This window comes from Parus major, unplaced genomic scaffold (genome assembly GCF_001522545.3).
Source record: "Parus major isolate Abel unplaced genomic scaffold, Parus_major1.1 Scaffold306, whole genome shotgun sequence".
NCBI lineage: Eukaryota > Metazoa > Chordata > Aves > Passeriformes > Paridae > Parus > Parus major.
This window is the reverse complement of record NW_015379275.1, coordinates 8,148-24,629: the sequence shown is the minus strand read 5'-3', so window position 1 is coordinate 24,629 and position 16,482 is coordinate 8,148. Positions and strand designations below refer to the sequence as shown.

At 37.5% G+C, this 16,482-nt stretch overlaps 1 protein-coding gene and 1 long non-coding RNA gene across 2 annotated transcripts in view; one reads left to right on the top strand and one right to left on the bottom strand.

The window, feature by feature from the left end:
- Positions 1-6: 6 nt before the first annotated feature.
- LOC107198778 (immediate early response gene 5-like protein) lies at positions 7-2,442 on the top strand. The gene is made up of 2 exons (XM_015615988.2): positions 7-681; positions 1,193-2,442. The coding sequence occupies exon 1, from the start codon at positions 102-104 to the stop codon at positions 609-611; it is 510 nt and encodes a 169-aa protein (XP_015471474.1). The 5' UTR covers positions 7-101; the 3' UTR covers positions 612-681; positions 1,193-2,442.
- A 9,533-nt stretch (positions 2,443-11,975) lies between these two features.
- The window catches only part of LOC107198779, a 12,363-nt gene continuing 7,856 nt past the window's right edge, over positions 11,976-16,482 (bottom strand). Inside the window, exon 2 of the long non-coding RNA XR_001519112.1 lies at positions 11,976-14,574. This is a non-coding gene — a long non-coding RNA (uncharacterized LOC107198779). The remainder of the gene's footprint in view (positions 14,575-16,482) is intronic.

Here is a 16,482-nt window from a genome sequence, read left to right as displayed (position 1 = left end):
CCCCCCGCCTCTTTATCCTCCTTCCTTACGACCCTCCGCACCCGCCCGGCTGCCGTGTGGATGCGGGCCGGGGTGCCTGGCTGCGCGGGCGGCGAGAGCCGATGCTGAGGGGCCGGAGGAGGATGGAGTGCACCCTCGATGCGCAGAGTTTGATCAGTATTTCCCTGCGGAAGATCCACAGCTCCCGCACGCAGCGAGGCGGCATCAAGCTCCACAAGAACCTGCTCGTCTCCTATGTACTCCGCAACGCCCGGCAGCTCTACCTGAGCGAGCGCTACGCCGAGCTCTACCGCCGCCAGCAGCACTACCCCGACGGCGCCCCGCTCCTCGCCATGCCCGCCTGCCCGCCGCCCGCCGCCGCCGCCCCGCCGCAGTGGGAGCCGCCGCCACCAGAGCCAGCCGAGCCTGAGGGAGGGGAGCTGGAGAGTTTCTGCTTCTTCACCCCGCAACAACCCGCCGCCATCTTGGAGCCGTCTCCCCCCACGCAGCGCTTCCGACCCATGGCGGGGGGGCCGGCCGGCCGGCCGGGGGACGTGCGGCGGCCCGCTCCGCCTCCTGCCGCGCCCGCTTCGCCTGCACGGGGAGGGGGCGGGAGAGGGGAGGATGAGTGAGGAGCAGGAGAGAGGAGAAGCGGCGGGGAAAGGGAGGAGAAGAGATAGAGAGAGCTGTTAGAGCGACCCGGTGAGCAGCCCCGGCGGCCAGGGCCGAGCCTGAGAGGGCAGCGCGGCCCCCAGGTGTGGCGGCCTTTCCCCTCCCCTGCACACGCCGAGCCGCCCCTCTCGCCTTCCCCCCGCGCTTTATCTCCTCCTTCTGCCAAGGAAGTGGAGCAACTCCACCTGGCGTGCTAAAAAAAAAAAGAAATAAAAAAAAAAAGAAATAAAATAAACCCACAAACCCGCGCTCTGCAAGCGCCGCACGGCAGGAGCAGAGCCCTTGAGATGGTTAAAAACACCCCTCTAAATAATTCAAGTGACCTGAAATGCCTTCCTTTGGGAAAGAGAAGGGGAGGGCTGTGTTGGAGCCGCCAGGCTGGGAGCCTGGAGAGAGTGCTTAGATGCAGCTATTAAGCATGCAGTCGTGATGGCTGTAAACCACGGGCTTTATATGCATATATCTATATATATCTATATCTAGATCTATATATATCTATATATATCTATATGTGTGTGTGTATCTCTCTTTTTAATTACAGCTTTGGCAATTACTTCATAACCAGTAAATAGCAGCTCGGAGTGTAGACCCACAGCTGCAGAGCCAGCGGCCATGACCCGGTGAGACCACGGCCCTGGGTGCTGGCAGCTCAAGGGAAGTGAAATCCAGAGGAAAAAGGATATGAGTTCCTGCTGTTCTCCAGACACCAAAAATTAAGCTTATTAAGGAGGGGAAATATGTTTTATATTAGTATTTTACATTAGCCTCGCATATAGAGATAGCTATATGGATGGAGAGACTTAGATACAGCCATAAAGTACTTCAAAATCTGTATGTATATTTAGAAAATAAGACCTCACCCGTCAGTGTTATGCAGCCATCTCTGGTACGGGATGTAACAGCTGTTTAACATAGAATAGCAACACTACAGTATCAAGGAAGACAAGGGGGTGAGGACTGCCACACAGAGTTAAAATAAAATCACAGATTTAGAGAGACAGCCTTACACAAGCTGAAATGCAATATACAGAAATATTTCAGTCTCAAGCTAGAGACTCAGTTTTACATTTCTTGACAGAAATGGTTTCTCCAACATTGTCATTATATGAATTTTGACTGCATCTTAAATGATGGATTTGAAGAGAAAATCCCCAATTACTAGATCTTTAATACTAATGAGTTAAAAGGCCCTTTGAAGGTTTCTGTCCAAATACTGGCCTAAACTCCTCTTGCTTTGACTGTGAATCATAGTCTGAAGTAAAACAGCTGCAGGGAATAATAGCAAACAGAGAGAAGAATTAGATGGTGTGAAGCAGTCTTTTCCATTTTTAAATGTAATGTTTACATTTGGAGCTGGTGAATACTTGAGGAGTATCACCTTCCCAAACAACTTTCAAGTTTCTTTCAAAACAAAGGCATTGTTTTTCACTTAGGGATTCATTTGTTTAAAATCAGTTAGCAGTGGCACTTTCTGTTGCTTTTGGGAAAATGGTTTCTCCAGGTATTGAATTCTGTCTTTTTCTCATTTTTTAACATCCCGTATCAGTTAACACCAATATTTATAAAAATATTCAGTAATTGTAAAAGCTTACGATGCAGACAGAAATATTAATTTTTCACTCCACTGGGACAAATACTTGGATTGTTCTTTGTAAGACTCAAAGCTAGGACTGATACTCTTATGCAATATCAAGACTACTGATAATGAATAGTGATAACTTTTTGATTAAATATCGTATCACAATGGTCCCTAAGTATATTACTTAATCATTAAAAACACCATACTTTTTCCACTTCTGCTGATGTTCTTAGCTGTATTTGCTTATAGTTGTGCTCCTATTTTACCTCAGTGTGTGTAATGCATACCAAATCTCTATGTCGAGGCAATAACAAATATACAAACATAACTGTGGAAACTAGTGGAATCAGGAAGACAGAGTTGTATTATCAAATATCTTGAAGTGGAGAGAACTGCAGACTCACAAAACGCTCTTCACAGTACAGTGGAAATTTTCCATTTCTATTTGAAGGAGCATTTATTCTTTGGCTAACGGTTTTGGTTAACTGCAACGTGTTTCACTGGTCCTTTGCTTCAGTTAAGTATCAAGGACTTTTACATTTCTTACTACAAGAAACCCCTTAAGTACTTTCAGTTCCTGAAAGTACTTCTATAGTCTGCTAACTTCAGCAGATTCTTTCCTGTTTGTTGATGACAGTGCTGTGCCTCATATACAGTCAAATGTCCCAAGTGAACTCTGGATGAAAAACAAACTCTTTAGCAGTGCCAACACAATCAGAATGGTCGTGCAATTAGGTCAATGCAATTTAGGAGTGATGTGGCTCTCCTTTAGGACTTCAACTGTTCAGCACTATTGCTCACCTCGTGTTCTAAAGCCTCAGTGATTTCAGAAAAGTCACTTGTTACAAGTAACAGATTAAAATTACTGTTTCAATTAAAAAAGCACAGCTTATTATTCTTGAAAAGAGCTGTAAATTATTGTAAGAAACAGAATTATTAGTATGCAAAAGGATATCAGTGATCTGAACCTGCTCTAAAGGATTGCCATTCTTAAACAAAATAATCAGAATTATTAGTATGTGGAGGAAATTATATCCTGACAGACACTATCTAATTCCTTTTGAATCTGAGGTAAAATTTGCACTGACTGTAGTAGAAGTCAGATTGTTGTCAAGTGGGCCAAAAGATCATTTATGTTTCCCCATTATGTTTTCTACAATCTAATTAGAAGACAAATCAACCAGAACAAGGAAACAAGGAGCCAAAATTTGGCTCCATCAGTAAGTAGGAGTGATATAATCCTTGCCTTATAGTATAAATTCTTTTAATAGTACTGGAACAGTTAAAGGGATTTAAAAGGGTACTTAAAATAGCACATTTTGGCTGTTTGGCTTCATGTGCACTTCTGCAGGAGTAGTAATGTTGGTTTAAGCAGCTCTATCTCAGCTAATTGTTCTCTTTCCTGCCCCACCCATTCTGTTGCATCCATGCAGCTGTTTGAGCAGATGTGAGGCAGAAGATAAAATTTAAAAACACTATTTTCCCTCAGAGGACTGTGTCAGAGGACTGCACAAAAATCTGTGTTGGCTTCTTGGAATGGCTACACAAAATTGAGAATTAATGGCCTTGGGCAGCTTAAACACTGCTGGTGAAAAATTAGAAGATGCAGCCTAAAGCAGCGTTTCACGTATTTATGGGGAAACCCAGAAATCACAGAAACATTTGAATTTTAAATAATAGGTGAAGAAAACCAGTCAAGGAAAGATAAAGTGCCTTGAATGAGAAGTAAATTAATTTATGCTTGGGACTGTAGAAAAGTCAGAAGGAAGGAAAGGGAAACAGACAATCCTCTTTTCAAAATATAGAATATTCCACTTTCTGAGAACTGAAGGAAATATAGTACTACAAATAATTATGTAAAAAAACAAAACAAAACAAAACCAAAAAAAAACCCTTCAAAATTTGGATGATGCAAGTAGCTAGCATGTCTATGGAGTCGTTGGTTACTATTCTAGAGAAAAGTCTGTACTGTCGCTCTATTAGGAATGGCTGGGAGAGCGACACAGACTCTCTAAGGAGTCACTTAGGAGAATATCCCTAATTTATTACTTCAGGCTTGTTTTATAGACTGATTCGTGGAAAGTACAGAAAGGAAACTCTTATTGGTTAGCAAACCACTACATCACCATCATTGGTCAGTGGGGCACAACACCCTCTGACTTTCTCTTGCAAAGAAAACAAGAAGCAGAAAACAACACCTGCAAGGATGTTTTCTGTCTCTGAGGATTGTTTTAATTCTTTCTCATGTTTTTCCCAGGCTAGTTTCTCAGGCAGTTAGACACAGAGTCCACACTGTACATCTTCCAAAATTCAAAGGTTAAATTCTATCTTTCTATCTTCCCATTATAATGAGCTTTTTTGGATGGGCCTGGCATAAAACTGGAAGATTTACATCCTGAAAATTCTTCTGGTCTGAGGAGTTCCCACCCATTGTAGAGCCAGTCTAGGCAGCTCTTCCCTTGCTCTGCAGCCTACAAGGCATCAAGGGTGTAGCTGGAAAGAAAGTGGGTCTGCACGTTATCTAGCTTTTGGTGTTAAGAAATTCCACCTCCATTCCTCTAATGTCCGGTTCTTAGCTCAGGTTCATGCTCCCTTGCTCTGGTATTTTATATTGTTCAGATAGCACTGAAGCTGTCATCTCTCTGGTCCTTTCAGAGAAGTGAGATATACTGTTCTTTTCTCCAGAGACTGAAGAACTTTTTTCTTTAATCTTTGTGAGCAGTGAAAACTCAACAAATCCTTCTGCTGCCCTTTACCATTCTCAGTTCTATAAAAGAATCTGTGAATCTTAAAATGGCCAAGGACTACTTCCACTGTTCCAGGTGGAAACATCTAGTCAATTGATATTGAATGGGTTTAGTTTCTCTGAATGCTATATTTTGGCTATTGTTTTGAAAGAGTATTCATTACTAAACTACTATTGCAGCTTCTAAAAATATTCAAGCAGGGCGCTCAAGTATTTTTCCATCTTTGGTATTGTAATACATTGCTATTTATCAACTGTATTTTTTTTCCCTTTCTCCCTGTAAGTATCAGCATTCTTTATACTCAAAGCTTAAATTACTTACCCTTATATCTTCAAGTACTTCTGATCTGTACATGTCACCCTAAATGATATGTTGATCCTCCTTTCTGTGACTGGTTTGATAAAATCACCACTTATGTCACTTCGTTGCACTCCTCTCTTTATCTGTGCAAAAAACTGACAAATGCCAGTGTTTTGCCATAAAGGTGCTGGTCCTTCAACACCATGAACTGCTAAAATCACTAAATACATTATCTTAAAAGAGACTTGATATAAATTAGATGTTAGTTAAGAGCAGGTGTTATCCTCTGTGGACAAAAAGCCAGCAGGGCTTCTGAAAGACCCTTGTAATTGCAATTGTTCCTATCCTCACTGGCATTTCATGAGGGCAGCCCCAATGTGGCTGATGCTCAGTCTCACCCTCACCTCTGTCTGCTTTAACATACTCAGTTGTGCAAACTCTTCTTTTCTTTCAAGTGGGTAGGAAAAACCAAACAACTCATGAGCACAAAATCCTAATTCTTGTATCTTTATGGCTTTAGAGGGGACTAGCAATCTTGAACCTCAACTTCTGCAAGTTTCTGAATAAAATTTGATCTGTTGGAACTGGTAGAATTCAGTGCCTCACTTATTCATAGTTACATTTTCATTAGTTTTATTGCTTCCTTTCTGTAGAATTCATGTTCCCCAACTTATTTTCTCATGTACTTTCTATTGTAAAAGTCAGTTCTCTTTTCATACCCATATAAATCAAATTACTCTAATGAGGTGAATAGAATTTTACAGTTACAGAATGATGAATTCAAACCCAGACCTTTTAAACCAGTAGGTCCCCTTGTAAATTGATGAATGATTTGTCAGTTTCTAGGTGTCCTGAGCTATCCTCTGTTTTCAAGGAAAGTGATATCTTTGTATATCAATATCCATCCCCACAAAACTTCATGTCTTCCAATTTTTCTTATCTCCCACATTTGTATTCTCACTATAGGGAAGGGCCCTCAGGCTGCCTGCTGGTGGTGATAATTTTTGTCATAGCTGTTTAATGTATAAACACATTGCATTAATTTTTAATAAAAAGCAGCTGCTAAATGTGCAACCTTCAAGAGTGTTACTTGTACACTCTTCCTTTTATTTACTAATTCTGTCATTCGTTCTTCACGTTTTCCATTTAACTCAGTCTGCCATTACAACAAATAAAAGTAAACATTTTATTTTTAATGTGATCATTATTTAAATAAAATAAAACATATTTTAGAAGATTAAAATAAATAGTATTTCTTCAACTATGAAAGAAGTCATAGCATGTAGGAAGCACTGTTGCTTATGTTTCTTGCTAACCATTATAAAAGGTGAAGTTACAGTTTTTAACATTTGGAAATTGATCATCAAGACTTGTATCTGAGCTTTGATTTGCATGTTTGTTTTTCTCAGTGGTTTCTTCATGGTTAATATTACGATAATATACTGACCACCAGAGACTGCACAATAATAACAAATTTTGATTTAAATACCATACATATGATTTGAGGAAATTATTATTTCCATTCTTAATACTAAAAACATATCCTTGTTACTTCAAATGAAAAAAAATAACATCTCTCCTTGTGTATTTTAAAGTAAATCTATAAGTATTTTGATCTACATGCTCCAATTATAAATTAGATTCTTGGTTTACTACCATCTCCCTTTAAACAGCATCTCAATAATAATTAATTTGTTTTGATTAGCATTTCTAAAGAGCATTTCAAGGTTGGAAGTATCCCTATTACTGTTGTGGAGCATCCTAACACAGCATGTCAGATCTAAGGCACTGAAATATTTCAGGGCTCTCTGTTCATGGGGTAGGTTCTTCCAGCTAATGCTCAGTTTAGATTAGGAATATAGAAGAAATTTGAAAGTAATTTAATAAAAAATCCTATGTGTTTAACTCTTAAAAAAAAAAAAAAATCATATAAGAGTTTGAATTCTCTGTTTTTCTATTGCGTACTTTGTAGTTGTTTTCACACATCAAAGTCCAGCTGTCCAGTGTAATCACATTTAGATTCTGTCATGACCTGTAAGTCTCACTTCTAAGTTTTCTATTGCAATAGAACAGCTGCCTGAAAACTGTTGTGGAATACTGAAATGTGTCTTTCATTGAATTATCATTAAACAATATATATTGGATATGTCTTGTCTTATTATGTTAAATCCATGTTGTTTAAGCATGTATGCTTATAGCATGTATCTACTTTTTAAAATACTAGTTTATGATAATCTCATTGCATTTTAAATGGAAGGCTCACAGCTTATCAAATCTACTTCTGTTTCTAGAGGTACTCTTACTCTAAAACTAGTTCTCTTTCTAGGTAAATCAGAACTGAAAGTTATCAAAGAAAAATATTACATTTGCCCACTGATGAACAATTACTGAGAATTACATGTCCAGAGTAAAACATGGATATAATTTTATTTTATGAGTCCACTAGTTAATAGTGAATTAGAATAAAGCTCCTGTGGGAACACATTTGACATTCACATGAATAACAGATGAATTCATTAGGATTCCCCGCTTATGAAAGAAATGGCATATGAATTCATAATTATTAAGCATTTAAAAGTAACATTCCCCCAAAAGATAAAACTCTGCATTAAGTACCCAGCTGTGGTTTGGCTGCAGGGCTTTAAAGAACATGAAATGAAGTGGTACCACAAATGATTTTGTCATTTGCCACATTGTTTAACTACTTGGTTGCCAAAATAATGAAGATTTGAAGGCTAGTTATTGCCTTTGCATTAATTCTGAAAGTTTGAGATTAATCTTGCTTCCAAAGGAGACAATTAGATACATGGTGCATGGAAGGATTATGCTGGGTCTATGTATAAAGAGGAGGATTCCACCACATATGACTACTGACATGTACTCATATTGCAAGTGACTGTGAGCATCTCATTTGAAATATATATTAGAGTTGAATTTTATTGGGGTTTTTTCATTGATAAATATGTGGTTTTGTATATGACAAATACCACTCAGGACAGTTATTTTGCTAGAAGTGACATTCTCAAATACATGCCAATCTGTCACATGAGCATACAGCTTACAGCCAGGCAGGAAACAGCTCTTCCATGAATCTAACTTCTGCCCTGTGATGACACTAATAGCACAGGGTCCCAAATGTTGCCTTGTCTGCCAGGTAGAGAGGGAAATAAGAGATGCTGAGAACAAAGTCACTTGCTTTGAGAAGAAGAGGGATAAATAAAATCCTTTTCTTGGTACTACCTGTTTCAAGAACATAAACTGAAAAGAGACGAGAAGTAGACCAAATTAAGACTGTTCTAAGTGCTGTCAGCACCAAAGAGATGCAAAATTCTTGTGTCCCCAGATCTTACATAGATCTAAATAACATTGATGGACTGAAGAAGATACTTCTGCATAAATACTGACCCCATGGGTAGCTCTCCTTGGTTATGCAATGAGTAGAGAAATAATGTCATGTGAGATACATTATCATTATTATAATGCTATATTCCTTTTCCCAGTATAGAGGTATGAAAAACTTTGTGTACATGCAGATTTTAAAATAACATTGCTCCCACATATTTCCAAGCTCTCTCCTCCTTAGCAGCAATCAAGACTTTAACACAATTGTGTTGCCATTGACTGTTATCATGCTGATCAGGAGAGGAAAAATGTCACATCAGATGTACTCATATTTTACTTCACTCAGGGGTCTGAAGCTGCAGTCTGCCATCAGGTGGACTTCATGAGAGACCTAGGCTGTGGGCTGAGAAAAAGTGCTGTAAAACCAAAAAGTGCAGAGCAAGGGAGGAAGTAGAAAGGGAAGGGTTTCAGGGTTGTGGAGGGACATGCTGCATAGTCATGACAATGGTCATGAAGTCTAGAAATACATTAACCAAAACAGAATTCTGTAAAATAATTGTACGCTTTTCTAGTCCAATTATTTTGTTGTTAGTACAAGGGAAAAAATTAATCAAAATATCAGAAAAGCCATTTTTACCATAGTACGCTTGTGGAAAAATGTGAGCAATTATTTGAGAAACTGTTAGATGAAGATAAATTTATGTCTTTCTGCTTTGGAACAAGAATTACAAGATGAGCTTTAGAAATGTCATAGCTACCAATGGAAAAATATGATTTATGCACTGCTGAATCACATCACTTTTAAAAGTCTTTTAAATTCTGCTTTGGAACAAGAATTACAAGATGAGCTTTAGAAATGTCATAGCTACCAATGGAAAAATATGATTTATGCACTGCTGAATCACATCACTTTTAAAAGTCTTTTAAAAGTCTTTTAAAAGTCTGATTTAACTTCTGATTTGATCTGTGTGGATAGATTTTGGATGTATGTCCAGACAATAGGGCTGAGCTGATGCTTCAGAGTGAGGTGAGAAATATCCAACCTAAATCCAATAGATAAGAGCCCTGTAAATTGCTGGGTGAAGGATGTAATTTGACTACGATTATTGTTTTAATGCAGACCTTCAATTGTTATGGGCCTCGTGAGGACAATGCAAGAAACTTGTTCTGTGGTGTATGAAGTGAGGAGTATGAACCCTTGTATTCCTACATTCGCATCTTACATGGTTCTACATTTCAAGGAACTGGGAGATAATTAAAGAGATAAACCATACCTGCTAATTATGCTATGTACAACTTTTTTTCCTTGAAAGGTAAAACCAAGTTTGGAGATTTGTTTGAGGGTTTTCTGTTTGGTGGGTTTGTTCTGGGTTTTTTTCCAAGCTGATACATTATGAATCTGTTACTTTAAAAACTTTCAGAGTTTCTATTTTTAAATATTTAACGTCTGTCAGAAAGATATTTGTTTATACAGTCTTTAATATTATATCTATATTATATCTATGGTTGTCTATATTTGAGGTAATCATTATAAACAAGGGCACAATAAGAGAAATGCTGTGATAGCTCTCCAAATGATGACAAGGGAATGTGAATGTACTTTTTATTTATAAAAATCAGATGGCATTATCTTATTGTAGCCACTTTAAAGTTAAGACATCAGAAGACAGTTTGCTTTCAAAATGTTGGATAAATCACACACGTAAATATCACATCATGACTTCTCCAAGCATAATGCTCCCTCACAAGGCCACTGCTGGTCATCATCCAACATCAGTGTGCAAAAAATTGGCATGACATACCTTATCAGATAGGTTTCTGTTCATTACCAACACATCAAAGTTATTCCAATGTTTGCTTGTAATTTTCTAGGTGAAACAAGGTGGCTTCTTGTACCACCCTTCTGTGGGAAAAGGGAATTCACTCCATGAAGTTTATAGAAAGCTCTAAATTAGACACTTCTTTAAAAATCAGAGAACTGTGGTAACAGAAATCGTGATGGGAATCCTTTTGCAAAATTAGGAAATAAAAAGTGGTAGAAAGAATTAGTGCTTGGAATTGGTGAGTCCTGACTAAGAGAATCAGAGGAACAGCCACCTCTGAGAAGAAGAGCCCATCCATACAAGATTATTTTTTAAAAGAAAGAGGTACAGTTGTGAAGAAATATGAATAATTTATAAAGATGAAAGTCTAGGCTTCAGAATGTACTTACAATAAGACAAGTCTTAGTCTGAATCACCTCAATTTGTGGTATGGTATCTTGCAGCAGATAGCAAAACATGCTTGTTCTAAATATTATGAAACAATAATTATAGTACGTAAATGCAATTGGCAGTGATTGAAATACTAATAACACATAATAATAATAACTTCATTTCAAACATTTGTTTAAAGTGACCTCAGTCTGTTATTCTTCTGCTAGAGGCAAATCTCACTCAAATTGCATTTGTCTACAGCCAAAATGTTCTGACAGTATGGTATCCAAATTAGGTGTAATTGCTAATAATTCATTCAACAGAAGGTTTGCTATTATCAGCTTTGTTTATGTCAAATGGAGATTAAAAAATAGTTCTCTTTCTTGCAAACTGCTATGCAAATTTCATCTGCTTTATTAGATGTCTTTATGTCATAGGAATGATATGAGATTCTTATGCTAACAGAAAAAAATATAATCAAATATAATATAGGACAGATATGAATTTTAGGATTTTAATTTACAGAACCTTACTTTTATGTAATATATCTTTAATAGGCTATAAGTTTTCTGTTCTGCTTTCAAGTAATGTTGCTGTCAACATTCATGCCAAGAAAGGAATAAAGCTTGTGAGTGTACTATATATACATACTGTATATTTAGCAGATAACATATAAAGACTTTTTAAATTTATTTTCAATTTTGCATTACCCTATGCAGTGCTTTTTGCTGCTCTGATTCAAAATGTCAAAGACTCAGAGACAGGCTTATTAGAAAAACATATGTATCCACTGCATCTCTACACTCTATTAAGTAGTGTAAAATCATCTTAGCTCTTGTGAAGATGTGCTGTTTGAAATTTTAAAGAGATTGAAGTACATGAGTAGCTCTAAACTATTCCTTTTAGCTACTATTTTAATAATTATAACATACCTCACTGATCCTCAGTTTTATTTGTTTCAAAGGACAGGGGGGTGTCTCTTAAAACATATTATTTCTACTTAGAAAAATTAAAATAAGGAAAAGGATTAAAAGCCGCACATCATAAAGTTCAAGCTACTTGCTGGCCTCTGGATGGAACTCCTTCCTTATCCACAGCATTGTCCTTTTTCAGTGCTAGGAAATGTACAATACACTAGTCACAACAGAAAAGATACAGAGGTTCTGTTTGTTTTTTTTTTAATTCTTGAAAAATTAGTTTCTTTCCTCTGTAATTTAGGAGTTACATTCAGTAGATGATTAGAATTCAGCTAGATACATAATTACATTTATTAACATACAAATTAATTTACATTTCTTATTTATGACCTTACACATCACTGCTTGTTCACCGGTGGTACAGGAAAATGTAGGTTTACATTGGTTTATAATGAATTTGTTCTTGCTGGCAAGCACTGGAAATGTTGTGCAATATTTTAATTTCAAACACTGGAAGAGAATTTTAAATCCAATAGTTTATCTTCTATAGCAGGCTGCTTGGAAACATTTACTCTAATTTTTTATTCTAAAAACTAGAGTTCATTTATTCAAACTTTTTACTGATTTTCTTTTCCTACACTTGAAAATTAAGTGCAGAGATTTAGTGGTTTAGATCATGTGCTTTCAGAAAACTGCATACATGCATATTAAAAACTCAGTAAATATGATGCCTTTTTCAAAGAAAAAAAAACCTTGAGGAAATAGATATTTCTCTTCCAGAGGTAATTTCACAGCTGGGTTTGCTTTGTTTTCCTAATGATATTCTACAGGGATACTGGGTTGGAGATCTAGGTAAGGATTTCTGAAATCAATGGAATGGTCATGCACTTTGGATTGAGGTCCCAGGAATGGAAGAATGTATTCACTTCTGTGTCAAAGCCAGACCAGAAAAAGGAAGGAGAAGGGTCCCAGGTGTTTATGGTTCAAATAACCCACTCTCAGCTCAGATTAGAGATGTTTAGAGGCAGTATGTGACTGAAGAATGGGGCATGGGATCTATCATAACCATCCCATTTTTCCCTTATCAGTATGCCAGGACATGAGTGGAATGGTAGATGCAGGAGCCAAATCCCATCAGTCTCCAGAATTCCTGTGGCAATCTGCAAGTGAAGTCTGGTTTGCACTGTCCAGCTGCTGCACAGTGGGCCCATGTGGTGCCTATCTGAGCGGAGAGCAGGCCCTGGGAGCTTGTCTAGGGAAACCCTTCCCACAGAGCTGTGCCAAGGGCTCGCAAGGGCAGAGCTCTGCCTGCTGCTAAGCTGACTTTATTTTCAAGCACTGTCAGTGTGGTACAGACCAGTGCTGCATCGCTTTGCCTATGCAGGCTTTGCTGCATATCTTCTAGTTGACTGGAGAGATAAAAATAATCCCTGACATAAATCAACTTCATTCTGCCTCAGGACATAATTCAAATACCTTCTCCTGGGTGTTCTTCCCTCTTTATAAAAGCGGCAAGTTAAGTTTCCAGTCTTCACACTCTAATTCTAGAAAACATTTCACGAGGGACTGCCACAGTGAAGGTAGAGCTATTGCTGCATTAGGCTATACAGAATATCTGATAGGGACACAGTGGTGGGAAATGGAAAGGCACTTTAAAAAGGCTCTTGAGTATTTCCTTTCCCAAGATTCTAAGGCCAAAAAATTGCTTGAATTTATGAATAGAGGTGGACAAAATTTTTGAATGATTTTTAAATTCTTAGAATAACAAAAGTTTGAAAGGACTGGGACCATTCTTGAGACTAGGTTGAACTAAAATAGTTTCAACTGAAGTAATAGGAAAAATATGAAACGTTTTCTTAGTTTTTAAAGGAAATATCTTAACATGCTGAAAATGAAATTTTTCATCTTTTGAAACAGAAATACCACTTTCCACTTCCAAGTTAGTATAAATTGAAAATATGTGTGTTTTTTAAAAAAGTCACAAAACATTTTATTTTTAATTAGATGTAATATGTCAGATTTGCCCCAAATGGAAAGCGCTGGGTTTTTATTTTGTAAAAAAAAAAAAAAAAAAAAAAAAGTATTGTGTGTATTCTGTATGAACTGAGATTTGTGCTTCCTTCTTTCTGACATTTTCATTTTGTTATTAAACTGGAAGAAACTTCACTTGCTCAATTCTGTTTATGAAATCTTCACAAGACATTGTCCTGGAAGTTTTGTGGTGACCTTCAGATGATTGTTAGCATGTAAGGGTGTAGCTCTTCCTGTACTGTACCAGTGCTGGACATTGAACCTTGCTGCATGCTCTGCCTATGCTGTACTTTGATTCTTTGGGACAAAAATACAGTGGGTAGGGATCTGCAATTTTAGAAGGCTGTTCATGAAAGTAGGATCTCTTGATTCTAATGTGATTGTGGGATACCTGTATGAGGTATCATTAGCTCAGCATACACTGAGTGAAAGAGAACTGGTCACAGATCTTTCCCTTCTGCTTTGTGTTCCTATTCTTTTCTTTCCTGTTCCTTGTTCTTTTGTCAGCCATCATTTCAAATACAGTTCATTTCAAATAGATACGATGTTCAAAATTTTCTTCTAAAGTTACAGAGCACATGATGAGAACTCCAGATGCCCTATTGGACTCCCATTTTCTCAGGCTGATCTGGGCAATGCAGAGGCAGAATCTTCTGATCTCTTCTCCCATTGACCCTATATGGGTGTCTTGGGTGGATGCTTAGGAATTTCGAAGCTGTTTTGCTCCGTCATCATTGTCACTCTAACAGCGTCAACCTTCGGAAGCTCAGAAAGCTGCTGCAGTCTCCAAAAAAGACTTTATCAGACCTTTCCTAGGAGAAGTAAAGAAGGTGATGAAACCAAGTGCTACTACATGTCTCCATTACATTACTTGAGCATGTAAAGAACTACAGATTGGGTGTAGGATTCCTATCTCTTATAGGTAGTTGTTTGGATTTTGTTTGGTTTTTGTTTTTAATATCTTTTAAAGAAGTTATTAGCGTTGTTCTAGTAGCTAAAATCTTCAGCATAGAGATGACATTATACAATGTGAAAAACTAAGAACTTCTGTAGTCAAAACAGCTAATAAGAGTTTGCAATCTAAAGAGAAAAAAGTGAGCAAAAAGAGAGAGGAATGGAGTGCTGTCAGTGCACTATTACAGACAGAGAGATGGACAAGCCTCGATTCAGAAAAGTATGGAGGCAGATCCTGTTTTTCAGTGTTCCCAAATGTGTGCATTTAAACATACTCTGTTTGATCCTGGAAATGCTTTATGCCTATGCTTGTCTAATTTTAACTGTTCTGATTTTTTTTTTTACTATCAAAGAGAGGGGCTTTTATAGTTTCTCTTCAAACTGATCTTTCAAATACACTGGAGCACCTCTATTGTCAGCAGAGATTTTCAGTATATTTTCAGATTTTCAGCAGTTTTTGTATAGGTATGTGGGCTCCCCTCCCGTTGCCTTCCCCCCACCCCACAATTTTACAACAACTGCAGACATCCAGCAGAGAGAGAAGCAGGAAAGGACAAATTTACATATATTGACTGCCTATGCTGACTTTTCAATACAAAATACCAGGGTTATTGTACTGCATCAAAGTAAGAGTCTTAGCCTGGAAAGGATGTTTAATTGACATTGAATTGAAAACACAGGCATAGTGTAATGGATCCTAAAATTGGCTGGACTGTTTCTGGATGTCTGTGTTCAGTATCCATATAAAAATTCCTGTGCACAGCATAAGCAGACTAATTAGGCGAGACCTTTTCTTAGTAGTATAATCTTTATGACAAGTTCTAGCAGTCAAACAGGAAATCATAAAAATGCTACATTCAAGCTATTTGTCCAGGGCTCTGGTAATAGTTTGAATTGAACGATAGAGCATGTGAAGAGGTTTATTCCTTACACATGCCTTGACACACTCTAGTGGCAAAAGCTCGCAATGCCATTGAGACAACAGTGCCGAGTTAATTTCTTTCCTTTTTGATGTGAAGCAATAATTACCCTGGATGAAAATTTAGTTGATCAGTATTGAAAATAACCTGGCAGCTCAGAAACTGCCATTCAAGTCCTGTGCTTTTATAAAACTTGTATTTTTTAAATATATTTTAATATATAAAATACTGGATCAGGAATTTTGCTTGCTTGACATTTGTACAGAGTTTTGAGCAACACACCCTGACCTGAGTCATTGACGAATGGCCATGATATTTATGCAATATGTGGAAGTCAATAAACAGCATCTATCCACAAGTCCTTGACGCTTATCCTTTAATAGTAATGGATAGAGATCTTGGGCAACCTCATCTTTTAACCAACGATCACTAAATAGTAAATCAATAACCACATTAAAAATGTATTTATAGATAAGCTTTAAAACCAGTGCTGATTGAACTTATCATAAATGATTCACTGTTTTGTCTACTGAGAAGATATAATGGACCACTAGGCTGCGTCAATTCTCTCCTAATTTTTACTTATCTCTTAATTTTTACTTCATTTTTATTTTACTTACCAATCATATTGCATATTACCCTCTGGTAATACAGTAAAGAATTTAAATATATACTTTATTGTTGCCGCCCATTTGTTTGGTTTTATTAAGTTTAGAGGTGGTTTACCCCAGTTGCTCCCCTGTCATAAAGAATGGTTTGTCCCCAGTTGCCCATCATTGTAAACCCTTCCCATTTTTCCAGATTGTTCCCCATCCATCACCCCAATCCTGCCCCTAAGCCCTATCA

Coding starts and splice junctions, on each gene's coding strand:
- LOC107198778 (XM_015615988.2), top strand. CDS start 102: ATGCTGAGGGGCCGGAGGAGGATGGAGTGCACCCTCGATGCGCAGAGT.